This window comes from Halyomorpha halys, unplaced genomic scaffold (assembly GCF_000696795.3).
Source record: "Halyomorpha halys isolate HHAL.00 unplaced genomic scaffold, Hhal_1.1 Scaffold1441.1, whole genome shotgun sequence".
Classification (NCBI taxonomy): Eukaryota; Metazoa; Arthropoda; class Insecta; order Hemiptera; family Pentatomidae; genus Halyomorpha; species Halyomorpha halys.
Window position 1 is genome coordinate 206165 of NW_027112132.1, and position 16131 is coordinate 222295.

The 16131-nt window shown below is 30.8% G+C and overlaps 1 protein-coding gene across 4 annotated transcripts in view; it reads left to right on the plus strand.

Moving 5' to 3' along the window:
- The window catches only part of LOC106689734 (uncharacterized), a 30341-nt gene extending 14223 nt beyond the window's left edge, over nt 1–16118 (plus strand). For 2 of the 4 annotated variants that reach the window (XM_067050170.1, XM_024361347.2), the window contains exons 2-9: nt 94–274; nt 4703–4848; nt 6423–6598; nt 8146–8355; nt 8771–8938; nt 9903–10070; nt 12830–12994; nt 15973–16118. In XM_067050170.1, coding sequence (XP_066906271.1) covers nt 188–274; nt 4703–4848; nt 6423–6598; nt 8146–8355; nt 8771–8938; nt 9903–10070; nt 12830–12994; nt 15973–16118 — 1266 coding nt within the window. In that variant the 5' untranslated portion in view covers nt 94–187. The remainder of the gene's footprint in view (nt 1–93; nt 275–4702; nt 4849–6422; nt 6599–8145; nt 8356–8770; nt 8939–9902; nt 10071–12829; nt 12995–15972) is intronic. The other 2 variants (XM_014434887.2, XM_024361348.2) reach the window with 2 other exon arrangements.
- Nucleotides 16119–16131: the final 13 nt, after the last annotated feature.

A 16131-nucleotide genomic window follows, 5' to 3' on the forward strand; every position in this document is an offset into this window, starting at 1 on the left:
TTAAATATAAAGTTTAATAGGTAAATAAATAAATTAAATTAGTACTTATTTATTTCCTCAGTAAATTTATTAATTCAGTGTTTTTTTTTATAGCAATGCTTTCCTTTTTGCTGGAGGAGAAAGGTACTGCTTACCTCTAGCTTATCAAGGAGATTTATCTTTTCCATTGTCTATTTCTTGTGTCAACATGAAGAATAAAGTATCTAAATATTTATGGAATTTAAGATGCTTACCAATCACATCTGATTCAAAACTTTTTTATAATTTATGTCAAGTTAGTTTACAAGAAAAGCAAAGATAAAATTGAAATAATATTAGATTATCTTGTGATTTTAAAATAATACCATTTTATATTTTATTGTACCATACCCAGCCCTCACTCAGTACTTCCAGTCACACAAACTATCCATCCCAAGCTCCTGATCCATATCCTCATAAACAAACTCCAATTGATATAACTTCTATCCTCACATCATTCCTGAAAGATCTTCAAGAGACTTTCAAACCCCTCATTAACCTTCTCACAAGAATACTTTCTGAAATCCCACTTAATTTCCCACGATGAGCACAAAGCTCCTACCTGTCATGTTATGGAATGCTAATGGCCTACAAAATCACCGTGACGAACTCGACTTATTCCTACATGATAAACACATTGACATAGCCCTACTGACTGAAATTCTTTTCACACACAGGACACACTTTTACATACGTGACTACATCACTTATAGATCAGACCACCCAGACAACACTTCCCATGTTGGTTCTTGCATCCTTATCCACTAATCCTTACCCCATTCCCTTAATCCTTCCAATCCAACTGATGCTATCCAATCAACCTCGGTTATCATTTCAAACAGCCCTTTCCATGTTACCTTTTCAGCTATATATTGTCCTCCTGGTAATAACCTTTCTTATAACCTCCTTGCTTCCTTTTTCCTAACCCTCCAACTGCACTTCATTGCTAGAGGAGACTACAATGCTAATCACCAATCACTGCACATCCTATCCCCTGTTTCCACCTCCAACACCTATTCCATTCTTTCTACCAAAAATCCGATTTATTGGCCTACATCCTTCAAAAAGTGCCCTGATATCCTTGACATATTTATCACCTTCCAGATTTCTCCCTCCCAAGCTATTGTTGAATCCCTGGACGATCTTTCATCAGATCATAGTCCAGTTCTGTTTGTTTTACATTCAAGCTTTGTACCTACGCCTTCAGCTCCTTCATTGATTACAGGAAGAGTTGACTGGAACAAATTTAAATGTGACCTGGAAACTAAACTAGACTTAAACATTAGACTGAAGACAAAACAAGACTTTGACGAAGCTATTGAAAACTCACATCAACAATAAGAACAAGCATAACTGATAATACTTGGACTAATAGAATTAATAACAATAAGCAAAATAACCTGCCACAGCATATTTGTATCTTATTAAGGGAAAAACGCAGAGCAAGATCGAAGTGGCACAGGACCAGATTTTCAACCCACAAAACATATTACACCAAATTGACTATCAAACTTAAAGTAGAAATTAGAAAATACAAAATTAAAAATTTAATTAACTTTACTGAGAATCTTACAGCTACTGACAAATCATTATGACGAACGACTAAATTTTTGCTGAATTTCAAAGACTTTAACTATCCTCTTCTCACGGAATCCCAAACCTGGACCAGCACTGACGAAGAAAAATCGTAAATATTCGGACAACACCTATCTAAAACCTTTATTCCGCATCCTGATATCCTTAACTCAATTCATCTTGAATGTATTGAAGCAGAACTAAATATTCCACTCCAAACGATCCTTCCACCTAAAGTATTTCATCCATCAGAAATATCCAGTATCATTCAGAGATTACCTAACTGCAAAACTCCTGGATATGACCTATTAATATCCCATATTCTAAAACTTCTTCCTAGAAAAGCCATCCTATTCCTCACCTACATATATAATGCCGTTCTCTGTTCCACATATTTCCCTGACCCATAGAAGTTATCTATAGTCAAAATGATACCCAAACCCCATAAGCCAGCAGAATACCCATCCTCCTACCGTCCTATCTCTCTATTACCTATCATGGGCAAAATCCTCGAAAAACTCATTTTGAAACGCTTATACCCCATCCTTGATTCCAATCATATAATACCAGATCATCAATTTGGATTCCAAACCTCTCATTCCACTATCCAGCAATGTCATCGTGTGGTGGTCCTTTTCTCGTCTTCTTTAGAGCGTGGAATGTACTGCGTGGGAGTCTTTTTCGATGTAGAACAGGCTTTTGATCGAGTCTGGCACCCGGGACTGCTTTACTAACTCCGTAAATTCCTACCTCCTACATACTTTCTCATTATTCGTTCTTTTCTCCCTGAGAGATTATTTAAAGTAAACCACAATGGTTCCTATTCATCCCTCTTCTTTCAGTCCACCGGTGTTCCTCAGGGTAGTACCCTCGGTCCCATCCTTTACACAATGTATACAGCAGACATCCCAACCAATCCTAACACTATCCTCACCACGTATGTCGGTGACACATGTGTGCTCGCTGTTGATAATAACCCTTTAATTGCATCCCAAACTCATCAATCCCATATCACAACCCTCGAAGAATGGTGTCGTAATTGGAGGATTAAAATAAATTCCAACAAATCCCATCAAATTACCTTTACCCTACATCGTAAACCTACTGACTGCCCTACAGTATACTTCAATTATGTTGCCCTTACCCCTGTTGAACAGATCCGCTACCTTGGACTACATTTAGACAAACGACTAATCTGGAATCCTCACACAAGACTGAAAAGACAGGAAACTGCATGTCGATTTCAAATAGTACAGCACTTACTAGACAAACGGTCCAAACTTCCAATTCATTACAAAAGACTGATTTACATGACAATTATAAGGCCTATCTGGACATACGGCGTTGAGCTTTGGGGCTCCACTAAACCTTCAAATTCCTCTCGTATCCAATCCTTACAATCCAAAATCTTTCATAAAATCCTAAATGCTCCCTACTTTGTTACCAATAAAATCATCCACAAAGACCTTAATGTTCCATTTGTAACCGATCAAGCCTGAACCAGATACCAATCCTTCCATTACAAACTCCCTAACCACTCAAACCCATTAGTTTCTAATCTTGCTTCCTCTTTTATTTCGGACAATCCTCCGAGGTGTCTGAAAAGAAGATGGCCTCGAGACCTTATATTGTAAAAATGTTTTTAGAGTGCTACCAAGGGATAGTTTCTCTACATGCTTGTACCATACCATTATGATTTCCTCAAATTTACTTGATGTATTTTATGTACAGTTGTAAATATCAATAAATAAATTAAAAAAAAAAAAATCATTCTTTCCATGGACTCTTCAGTTATTGCTCAAATTCGTTATTACAAATAAACATCTGGAATATTTTCTATTTGCTTTCTCAACGATAGACAAGGATCCAGTGGTATGCCAAGGTATTTGGAAATTTCCTTCTTTTTAAATTATTGTTGGAGTGAATTAATGGAGTTGGTGTGGCCCAAACCATGAATGGACTTGTTGAATAGGAGGTACCTTCTAGAACCTGAGGTGTCCAACAATGGTATTGAATCCTCTTATAACTGTGAAGGAACAGATTGGCAACAATTCATTCATTTTAGGCAATTTTTTAGCAGCCTTTAATTCAAGCATCATCTTAAAAGAATGCTAAAGTGGATTTGTTTATTATCAGTTCTTCATATACAGTTTATATTTAAAATGATGAGAGATAGCTGACCTGGGATGAATTATATGAGGAGAAGATGGTAGGGGGTGCGGTCAAAATAGAACACAAATGAGTTGAAATAACTTATTTAATTGTGCTGACGTTTCGGATAGAGTTTCTAGCCTTCATGAGAGCTGCTCAAAGCAAGAATTGGCTGTCAAATTTGCCATTGTTTTTTCTTTGATGAACATATTTCATATTTGTGCTTAGTTCAAATTTCTTCAAGTTTAATGGTATTCTAAATATTTGATTTATTTTCATCCATTTTTCTGGCTGTTTAATTTGTGATACAGGATTTCTGTATCAACTTTTGACCCCAGTAAGGCAGCCCTTGGAACAAATTTAGGAACTCTTTTTGCTGACTATTTCTGCTATTCTTTTAATGCTTTTCAAATAGACATGAATTGCTACTGAACATTCAGTCAAACTGTTTGGAATTTATATTTTAATCAGGGAAAGGAGATTTATTGGTGGTTGTTATAAATGCGAATTAATTATCAAATGATGATCTGCACTGCCATCTATTTGGTTTTTTCTACATCATAGACTCTTTTTTGTATTTCAGCATAGAAATTAAGCTTTCATAAGTATCAAGACAATTTATTCAATTTGATCTCTAATTTGCTAATTGCTTGGACAAATTTACATTTGAAATTAAATAATTATTGGAGAAGTTTGTTGGGGGGTGCGGTTAGCAAAGAACAACATAAATAAACAAAACCATATTTATTTATTTTATGGTTTTGTTTATTTATGTTGTTTTTTGCTGACCGCACCCCCCGACAAACTTCTCCAATCATTAATCTACGGTCAACTATCTACACCTCATTTTGAAATTGAATATTTTATTCTCTTCCTTTATTGGTACTAAATATTTTTAAAATTTGAATGGTTTGGGTAGATAATTTACATTTATTTGTGTTATCTATTTTTTTTTCAGGTTATTAGCAAGGCTTTGAAGAAATTGGAAGCAGGAAGTGTCTTTGAATGTGAAGTATTAATTTTGAACGATATTTTAGGCTATTATAGTTCACTACATCAAACTAAGAAATATAATTTCATACAAATGATTTCCAGATTGCTGAGGTATGTTCTAAGATCTGGTTCTTAAAAAATCAAAAATTCCCCCCTGGGTGAACTATATATAACTTTTTTACAACATAGCATTTCTAAACTGGTTTGAAATGGGATAATGAACTCTAAGTAGACATGTTGGAGATACAAGTCCATTTGAGTCTGTTAGTTATTGTTGGGGTGAACTAATGGAGTTGGTGTGACCAAACCATGAATGGACTTAGTTGAGGCACCTTCCGGGATCTGAGGTATCCAACAATGGTATTGAATCATCTTATAACTGTGAAGGAACAGATTGGCAACAATCCGTTTATTTTAGGCAATTTTTGAGCATCTTTAATTCAAGTATCATCTTAAAAGAACCTGAAGTGGATTTGTTTATTTTAAGTACTTCATATAAAAGAAGCAACAAAATTGGCCCATCCATTATATAGATGGATTCATTATATACATATTATAGATAATTGTAGAAAAGACAGACATACCAATGGACAAAAATAATTTTTTTGAACTCAGGGTCTCCAGAACAGATAGATCTGTTGAAAGCTGCACATCGAAAATCAGACCCAATACTCTCCTTATCTTGTTGGTTCGGAAAATAATATATTTTAATTAATCTTTAAATAATTGCTTCAAAGACAAATTCAATGAAAAAGAAGTAGAAAAGTGTATCAAAAAAAAAATTAATCAATACTAATCTAAGCCATAATAAATTCAAATTAGTTATATACTTTTTAAATTGATTTGAAATTTGTTTTTTATTGATTGGAATTACTATTGCAATACAGGAGGTTGAAAATTAAAAACATTCAGATAATAAACAAAAACATCAAGAGACTTAGGACAACAACAAGGAGAGGTTTATTGGTGCAAAGTTTCCCACAGTCATTTTTTTCAGAAATTAGGATTAAGCAAATGATTAATAATTAAAAATGACACTTGCTTTTAAATCACAGATAGAATTGAATCAATTTAGAGAACAAAAATAGCATTATGCTTCTAGGAGGATCAATCTAGCAACAAAAGTTTCAAACTAGATGTTTAACAGAGAATAACTGGAGGAGAAAGCAAAATACCAGAATCTCTATGATTATTTTTCAATTAGCAATCAAAAGGTATCCTTCTCCTCTTTTCCTTCTCTAGGTGTGCCACACTCAGCAGCACAGAACTTTTAATGACAATGCAAAACTTTTGTCTACCAAGGAGCAAAGTAACCCACTTCTACTATACTTTTTATACCTGAAATAATTAGAGAAGTGTAATGTAACTCTTTTTTTGTCTATTTACCTTTGTAATAAAATATTTGTAGGTAATTATTAATCTCTGCTGCTAATTCCAGACATCTAACAATGTCCTTAATTATTCCTAATTAGCAAAGCATCTTTTAAAGTATGATATTTTCTATATCCAGCAGGAGTCCACTAAAATATCAGAGGAGTAAAACACATAATAGACAATTTCATTTATTATTCCATTTTTATACTTACTAAACTCATGGGAAAATGTATTTTGATTATTTTTTGCACAAACAAATATGAGTAGTTGTGTGGTTTTCAATAAATTTTAACTCTATTGTTTTGTTTCAGCTATCCGAACAATGTGAAATGGATTTCTGCTGAAAATGAATTTCTCTGTGAGAGTGATGGCCTGAGATTACTTTTAGTTTTCTCAATCGGAACTGGGAAAACTTTGGAATACTTGCATATATGGAATTTCTTTAGAAACCCTGGATTTAATTCTTATTCACATAGTAAAGAAGGTAGTTGTGTTTATTATTGTTTCATTTATATTATTTCAGTTTTATTACATTATTACATTTAAGTTATGAATAACTTAATAAAATTTAGTAGATTTCAAGCCATTGGTATAAATACCAGAATATTAGAAAGTAAAATATTTCTATAGAACTATTCTGGGATGAAATGCGGAAGAGAATCAGTATAAACAATATCAATTGCAAGAACTAACATAAATAAGCGATTACTTCAATACAGAATAGTTTTGAGCCGAAAGATATCAAAAATTTTCTGAGACCACGAACAAGAAACATTAAAAAAAAAGAAGACAGACACACAGTTAAAAAACATTTTAAATTTGTTTATTTTTGCCATTGAAAGGGGATTTTTTTAACATTCCTTTTTTTTATTTTATTTTTATTGTTTTATTGAACATGTACATCTATTTGTTTATCCCAATTGCAGACTAAATAAATTTTTGTTTGAGTAATTTTTATCGAGTAATAAATTAAATGTTTGTTATTCCCTTTTTTTCTTTAATATTAAAAAATGTATAAAATTGTAAGTGTTTGAAGTTTTCATGATTTTTCCACCAAGAGCGTAAAACATTATAGACCCTTTAATATTATGCATTGTAATCTGTCTGAGTGGCACTATAATTCATTGTTGAGACTTGGCCTACTGCAACAACCTCCATTCAATTGTCACAATCTCACACAGCTAAGATACTTTGATTGTCAGCAGCAATGCCATCTTGCTTTCAATCTTTTACTAAGAATTGGTTCTCTCAGGACCTTTTTTCATTGTCTTCCACTCTGGCCACGAAACCCACCCAACTTGTTAATTTATTTTTAAAATAACATTACATTAGCTTGATTATATATACAACAAAACTCATGCGTCTACGTCACTCAATTCCAACTTCCATTTTTCCTAATATTTGATTTTGCTTTCCAAGATGCTGAGGTCTCGTTGTAGTGATTTAGCCAGGACCTTGATGCATATAATAGAACTAGTCTTAGCTGAGTCTTGTAGAGATTTATTTCAGTTTTCCTTGGTAGGGATCTTTTTCTGATGTCCCATAATAGGCCGAAATATGTCCTATTTCCAGCCTGGATCCTTTTCTTCACCTCCAGATGTAGTATATTATTTTGTGTGAGCTTTAAACCCAGGTACAAAAATTCAAATACCTTCTCAAACTTGTACTGGCCAAAGGTGATTATCTCACTTGGAGAAGGGGTCTCCTCCACTATCGTATATTTATTTTTCATGGCATTGACATCAAGTACAAGCTTCCTGATAAGACCTGAAAAGCCTCAAGACCTACATCAAATGAGTTACTATGTCTAAAACATTGGCATAAGGGAGGGTCATAAGAAATCCATTAAATATTGTTCACTGTTGTTAATGTCAAGTCTAAGACTACATACTGTTCTGATTAATAAGTAGAGAAGTTAAAAATTAAAGAATAAGATTAAAAAAAGGTTAATAGACATTCTTTAGTTTTTATTAATATTTTTCTTTCTCTATACTGTAGATTTGCATGAAATGAACTAATGATATTGGTTTTCAGGTACAAATAATTTTAGTAATTGGAGAAAAATTGCTGCTGATTTATTGGATTTAGGATTTAAGACAGGTGTTTGGGATAGCATTGTATCACCGCTGTATATGGGTGACATTCCAGAAGATTTTCGTTACTTCGCTTATTACTTATGTCTCTGTACATTAAAAAATTTAAATACTTTGAGTATCAAATACAGTATGCTTGCTGGTGGTAAAGGTAAGGCATATACAATCCGAAAAATATGAAACTATTTCCTATCGTAGAAATAATTTATTTATTTTATTTTTTTAAATTGTAATTGTTCATATGGATCAGTATTCATATGTACTTTCATCAATGGCTAAATGCTATCAAACTATTCTAGTTAGACATTATACTTATTCTGCAATTATATCCTATTTTAAAAATTATCATTCAAAAACAATTAATAAAAATAATTATATTTATAGCATTGATTTTACTATATCTCAAGCTTCATTGTAGTTCAAAATTGCAAAATACCATAGTTCTTAAGAAACTAAGACATTTTATCTTTACATCTTTGCTATAGCCAATAAAATGTATGCTCAATGTGAAAATAATATTAAAAAATATAGTCTATTGTTTAATCCATCAAACTGAGTTTGTACAGGGGAAAGTTTGTGCCACTTGGAATGCATTAAAAATGGGAGACTGAAGGTTTTAAACTTGTTATGTACACAAGGAGATATGCCACGGAAGACGTCACAATTAATTTATAATTCATCTTGGATGAAAGCTTTGATATACAGTCCACTGCTTAAAGTTAACCTGGTAATAAGTAAGTGTAATTCCTTTCAAATTAGAGATGAACTCTCTAAGTACTATTGACTGATTCTGACTGCTATCATTATTGATAAATCCTCAGGATTTAGAAATTAAATTTTTGATAATTAATTTGGATAAAATATTAATATATAAAAGTAGGAATCCTTAGTTGGGGAAAAATATGGCAGTTGAGTGTAATCTTCAAAAAATCACCTCGTTGTACAACGGTTGTTCTAAAAACAGTTGTTCCTTACAAAATACTGAACCCCTAACTCATCATCATCATGGACTGTAGCAGTTCACATTATTATTATTATTATTAATATGAAAGTTTTAAATAAATAATTTTAAAAATTAATGTATTTCTTAAACTTACTTAGTTTATGATAGTACAGGTTTTAGGTCAATTTGTTAGTCGGATAAGTATTTGTTCTGTTTTTAAAAATATTCCTGAATGTGTAACATTGCAATCCCAATAAGTACCTGCTTACTTATTTAAGTATTATGCTTCAGATCTTTTACTTAAATTACCATTTTTGAATTTTTCAAATATTGTCTTCTAAATCTTTTATTAGTTACAATCTGCTTGCAAGAATCAAAAATAGTGCTTCTTTTTCTTATAGGCACTGCAATATTTCGATAAGAAGCTTTTATGGAAGAATCATAAGTTGTGTCGATACTTAAAATTTCCTTGTGAATAAAACTAGAACTGTGAATATACTGATGTGCTTCAGTGATAGTTTTCTTTCTTTAGGTCTTTCAGGGTCTTCTGCTCATGGTCCCAACTTTAAGGACACTTGAACTGAGGACACTCAGGCCACTTGAACGCACTGTCATTTATTTACATACTCTTACATGCCCTCTTTATAACTTCTTTATTTATTATGTCATCTGAATAATGTTTCAGGCTCTTCTGCCCATTATAGTAGCTCAAGTTATTTTAAAAACTTATTAATGATTTCTTGTAATATTCACAGTTCAAGTTATTCGCTTTGATGAACTGAAACATATTTTTCAAGAAAAAATGCCATTACAAGGGTTCCACCTTTCCTGCACTGGGATACCAATAAATGGTTGGGAAACCGATACATGGTTGCTTGACCACACAATAAAACTTATGCTGAATTACTATCTGAATACATTAAGTAAGACACTTTAATTTTCATTTTTTAAAATCAGTTTTAATATTTTTACTTTTTTAGACTATGGTTAATTTCAGATTATATTTATTAAGTTATATCATTCTTTATGAGAGTATAGCTGTAATATGAAAATTGATCAACTATTCAGCATGCTCCAATTAAGTGTATGCTGGAATTAAATTTGTTAATATAACATAAAAATAATGATGAGAAGATTCTTGACTTGAAAAAATATAAATGAGGAGAAGATGGTTGGGGTTGCTGTTGGAGAATAACACAAATAAGTTGTAAGTTTATAAATAATTTTTTAAAAACTTATTTGTGTTATTCTCTGACTGGACCCTCTACTATCTTCTCCTTTATTCAAAATGTAATTGCAGCATATACTTAATAGAAGCATGGTGAATAGTTGATACATTTTAATATTACAGCTATACTCTCATAAAGAAAGGAATGATTTAAATAATAATAAAAAAATAACATAATATGGTCTTGCATAAAGCTGCTATGACTCAACGTGGAAACAACGCAACACAACTGTTTGCTGTTATAAAACAACACATAGTTTACTGACATAAAAAAAATAATTGGTACTAATAATTCTCATTGAACAATTTAGATTACTTTAGATACTAAGCTAACCTCAACTCTTTTTTTAGTATGCAGAGGTTTTCACCACTGATTTTTAATAAAGAGCAGCGATTTTGATTACCGGTTCATAAAGTTTCAACTTAGTAAACATCATTCATGGATGGCGGTTTTAATAATAACTTTGTGTTTATATAAATTATATATTTTCACTATTCTTTGTGAATAGTAAAAGCTAAAATATTACAAATTAGTTTAGACTATTATGATGTCCTTGGTTTTGTAATGTTTTATTTATTGAAAGATCAGTCCCATCCTTCTTTTTCGATCTTCCCTATGGCTAAGTCTGGGAATGACAAAATAATCCCATCCTTACAGATGTGTTAAACCTTCTCTATCTTGTCACCAGGGAATCGACTTAAATTTCTCTGGTTATTTAAATACTATTGCATCATACGATTACAGATAGTAGTAGTATTGGTAAATTTTAGTTCCAAAATTAAAATTACTTTTACTTTAATTATGGTTATATAAAGCTTAGCAAAAATTTCTTTTTTTAACATTTATTAGGTTTTATGAAAATAATATTCATAAACTTCATTACTTAATTTGTATCGAAAAGTTCAATAGTTTTCACTCTTTTTTCTTTTTAGGGAAAACCCCTCATTACTTCTGACTTCTTAATTTCGACATTGTTTCGGACATCTGTCCATCATCTGGTCCAATCTTGAAGTATTCTCTTTCATATCTTCACTCTAACAGATTTCTCTTGATTTTTATTATTCCTTTTACTTAAAAAAACAAACAAAAAAAGTGCACAGCCCAATATATATGAGAGGGACAAGATGGTAGAAATCTACAAATAGGAATAATAAATGACAGTTGTTAAAAATCAAGACAAATCTCTCAAAGAGAAGATATACAACATTGAGTAATTTAAGATTGAACCAGATAATGAACAGATGTCTGAAATTTTTTCTAATAATTAAATAGAGAAGTAAGAAGTAATAATGTTTTTATCATTTAAGAGATAAAAAGATTGTAATTTACTAAAAATGGGAAGAGGAGTCTTAAGTTAAAATATTAGTTTAATCGAGCAACAATGAAAAAGTGGCTAAAATTGGAATATAGTGTGAAACCTATCCTCCCCACCCTAAGATAAGATAAATTAAGTAATTTATCTTAAAAATTAATCTTACTTTTAAAACAAAAAATACATGTCACAATCTCTCATGAGGATATCATCAAGAATAATAGAAGGCAAGACTTACCAAGCCACCTGCCCCTTAAACCTAGTTTTAGCAATGGTCTTTAATAAGTTTACTCAAGAAATTTGAAAAAATTGTAAAATGGTGAAAACAGCATAAATTAGAGGATACAATGTTTCTTGTATCATAAGAGCTTTAAAACAATCTCTCTTTATAAATAAAAACCTTAAGGTGAAGGTAAATAGATTATGTTTCTCCAACTGCTATCCACTGAATTAAATTGAAATGATTTATAAACTATCTCTTAAGAAAATTTCAATTGTTAATGTATTTTATATCATTTTACCAACTGAGAGTTAATGATAAAATTTTTCAAACATATTTTTAATAAATGTTTTTATCTATAGGAAGATGGTCAGGGTTGCGCCACAAGGAAACGAAAATAGTTTACAACTATTTTATTTTCCAACGTTTCGCCCCACTTTGTAGGGCTTCATCAGGGCTAAAAAGATACAAAATGAAACTATGTTAAAATAAAATGATAGAATTAAAAATAAAAAGATACAATGAAAAGAATAAAAAACAAGTAACAAAGGCAAGAGTAATAGTTTCATACAAAAATACGTAAAATATAAAGCTAAAAAAATGTACATGAGATGTATATAAAAACAACAAACAAAAAACAAAAAAACAATACACATACAGAGATAAAATAAACGCCATGAAATAATAATAAAAAAAAAAAATAATAATAATGGAAAAAATAAATAAAAAATGACAATAAATGAGTAAAGAGCCATATAGGACAACATACCTGTCCAAATAAATAAGTTGAACAGACAGAAAACTTGTGTTTTTTATCCTATATTCTTATTTATATTTTTTATTCTTTATTTATAAAACCAACAAAATTTTAATGTAAATGTGTATTTTAATTAAAAATTTCAATTCAAATTGTTTTTACAGAGCGAATTTCTTTGGAACTTTGGTATACACCTTCCAATATTGATTCTTCTGTCACTAAATTGATATCTACATGCCAACTTCTAGAAGAATTTGAATATCGAGGAACATTTGATAATATTGCAACAGTTGAAGATATTTGTGAATTTTATGTTACAAAGAATACTAGTGAATATAAAAAACCAAGATTAGTAGTAGAAGTAGCTATAGATGCGAGTGGGTGAGAAGCTAAGGAGTACAAGTGATTATTTTACGAAAAAGAAGTTTTTTTCTATATACCAGTGCCTGAGCCAAATTGGTGCTTTAGTATTGACTAAATTGTAAATTTGGTTCAGGCACTGGTAGATAAGAATCAAATTCTTATTCATAAAATAATCACTTGTACCCCTTGGGCTCTCACCCACTCATTTATAAATTGTTGTAGTTAGCCTCTAACAATAATCATTTACATACTGTATAAATTAAGTAGACATTTCCAACCTATTTCCGGCCATGCTTGTATCTCAAATATCTCATAAAAAACGCACTAATTCGTATTCTATTAAGAATTATAGCAGTATATTTAATTTTTAGTAAAAATTAATATAGTCATGTTTCTATAAAAAAAAAATTCTTTAGATTCAATTATTCAAGAAATTTATTATCTTCATTGTGTTTTGAATATTATTATTGGAATTATCTTTTCTGTAATTCTTCAGCACAATTCCTATTAATCATTTCCCATCCCTTAAATACACCTTGAGGTTAACATGGTCTTGAGTAAGGAGTTCTGGATTCAGATTCTCAACACGTCCTCAGTGTTGGCTCTCATAGCCTTCTTTGGTTTTGATACCTAATACCTATGTCATGGTTAAGAGAGAAGCCTTGAGATCTCATGGAATTCTGATTTGATCTCCATCAGTGGGGAGACAAGCCTGGTTCAGAGTTATTTTATTTTATTTCTATTTATTATTTTGCTATAATAATTTATATTTTTTGTAAATATGATGTGAAATAACTGTTTTAAGTAATATTAATATTAATATTTTCATTAATTGAAACAGAATATTACACATTACGTGATCTAATATTACATCATCAAAACAGTTAAGGCTGAAAAAAATAAATAATGGGGTAAATAGAAAGTGCTTGTTTCAATAAAAAAAATATTAAAAAAAATTTATTCACAAAGTATTACACTATATACAAAATTGTTCATCACAGTTAAAATTATTATTATTATGTACATGTTAAATAATTATTTTTCAATTTTTAAAAATCGTACTTAAAAACAAGAAAATTATTAATGAAAATTATAAAATGAAATAAACAAGAAAATAAAAAATATAAGTTTTAATAAAAGAATACATAATACTTTGTATTTATTTTAATGGAATCATAATATTAAATATTTAATGAAGAATTAAACTATCTTAAATGCCAAAAAAAGCTTCTAAAGTTCCTATAGTTTTGTTTATTTGGAATCATTAATCATCTCTCATTGTAACAAACAATGGAAAGATATAAAATTTGAAAGAATTTAATGATTAACTATAAGAGAAAATAAATGTTTTTGTTTTTCATGATTGTTATAACAATAGTAAGATTTTATATTTACCTATAGGGTTGGCAAATAAGTCCTTTCAGGTTTCATGTTTTGTTTATAATACATCACATTTTTCTGATGTAATTAATCCAAACAGAGGATTGTTTATTCTATTTGTAATATGTAAACAGTTATGCTTTATTACTTCAAAAAAAGGAAAGCGAGCTGCAGAGGCACATAAAAAAATATCCAGGGTCTATGGGGATAATGCTCTGTTAAGTCCAGGTGCCTAAATTGGTTTTCTAAGTTTCGAGCAGAGAATTTTTACATAAATGACCCACTGCAACCTGGTCGCCCACAAGAAATTGAAACCATTGATGTTAAGGCGATAGTCGAATAAAATCCATCCCAATCAATGCGAGACATTGGAAAGGTCCTAGATGTATCACATACAAGCGTAGAAAATCATTTGTGGAAGCTGGCTACATTTCTAGGCTTGATATTTGGGTCCCCCACTCTCTGACAGAAGCCAACTTGGCAACACGGATTTCCATTTGATATTCACTACGGAAATGTCAAGAAAACGATCCATTTCTTGAAAGACTTGTGACAGGGGATGAAAAGTGGATTGTCTACGATAATGTGTTGCAAAAAAATTTTGGAGACCCAACAACGAACCACCTGGAACCACATCTAAAGCGGGATTGCACCCAAAGAAGATAATGTTTTCTGTATGGTGAGATTTCAAGGGTATGATTTTTTATGAGCTGTTGCCACAAGGTATATCGATCGATTCGACTCTATACTGCTCACAATTAACAAAATTGGATGAATCAATTCAAAGAAAATGCCCAGAACTGGCAAATCGAAAGGGTGTCGTCTTCCATCTAGGCCCCACACTTCGTTAGTCACCCGCAATAAATTGTTAGCCCTTGGATGTGATCTTTTGCCCCACCCTCCCTATTCACTCATTATTCAGCTGTTGGAGAGATGGGGTAAGGTAAACGAAAATAATGGACATTACATTGTAAATTAAAATAAATATTATGTAAAAAATATACTTAGTTTTCTTTCACCCAAAAAAATGTAAAGGACTTACTTGCCAATATATTTTATATGTACCTATGAATTATGATGAATGAAATACAAAGGGAAGTATTGCCATCCTAAATAATAAAAGAAATTGCTCTTTTGAAATTTAAAAAGATTCATTTTATCTCAAAGTAGGATGGTAAGTGAAAGTATTAGATTTTATTTTTTTTCATATTTTGATTAAATAATTGACAATGCTAAAAGAATGAAGAAAAAAGAAATATCTTGTAGGTTTATTTACATAAAAACAGGGATTATAGAAACTTACTAAAAAGGGATACACATAGAAAATACAGATTATATTGTTAATATGCAAGATTCATCTCGGGACTATTTTTGCATTATAGAACTCATGTTTAATAAAATTTTAACGGGCACTGTATCTAATTCCAGATTTGAATTTTCCTATTTAAAATACTTATATTTGTATTCTATCCCATTGCCCTCTACATATGTGTATCATTGTTTTGTTTCTTTCTAAATAATTTAATCCTGGTAACATGAATCCATCTAGCATTATTAATTTCAGGGATAAGGAAGCTTTATCTATTGATTAGAGAAGATCCTTGCTGTCCCGACTATTATAAGAAGACTCTTAAAGTGTTCCAAAGTACTTATGAAGGCCATTTCATCAATAATGGCATTGATTTTTTAGTATCTACTTGCAAAATATGAAGAAGAAAAAGAA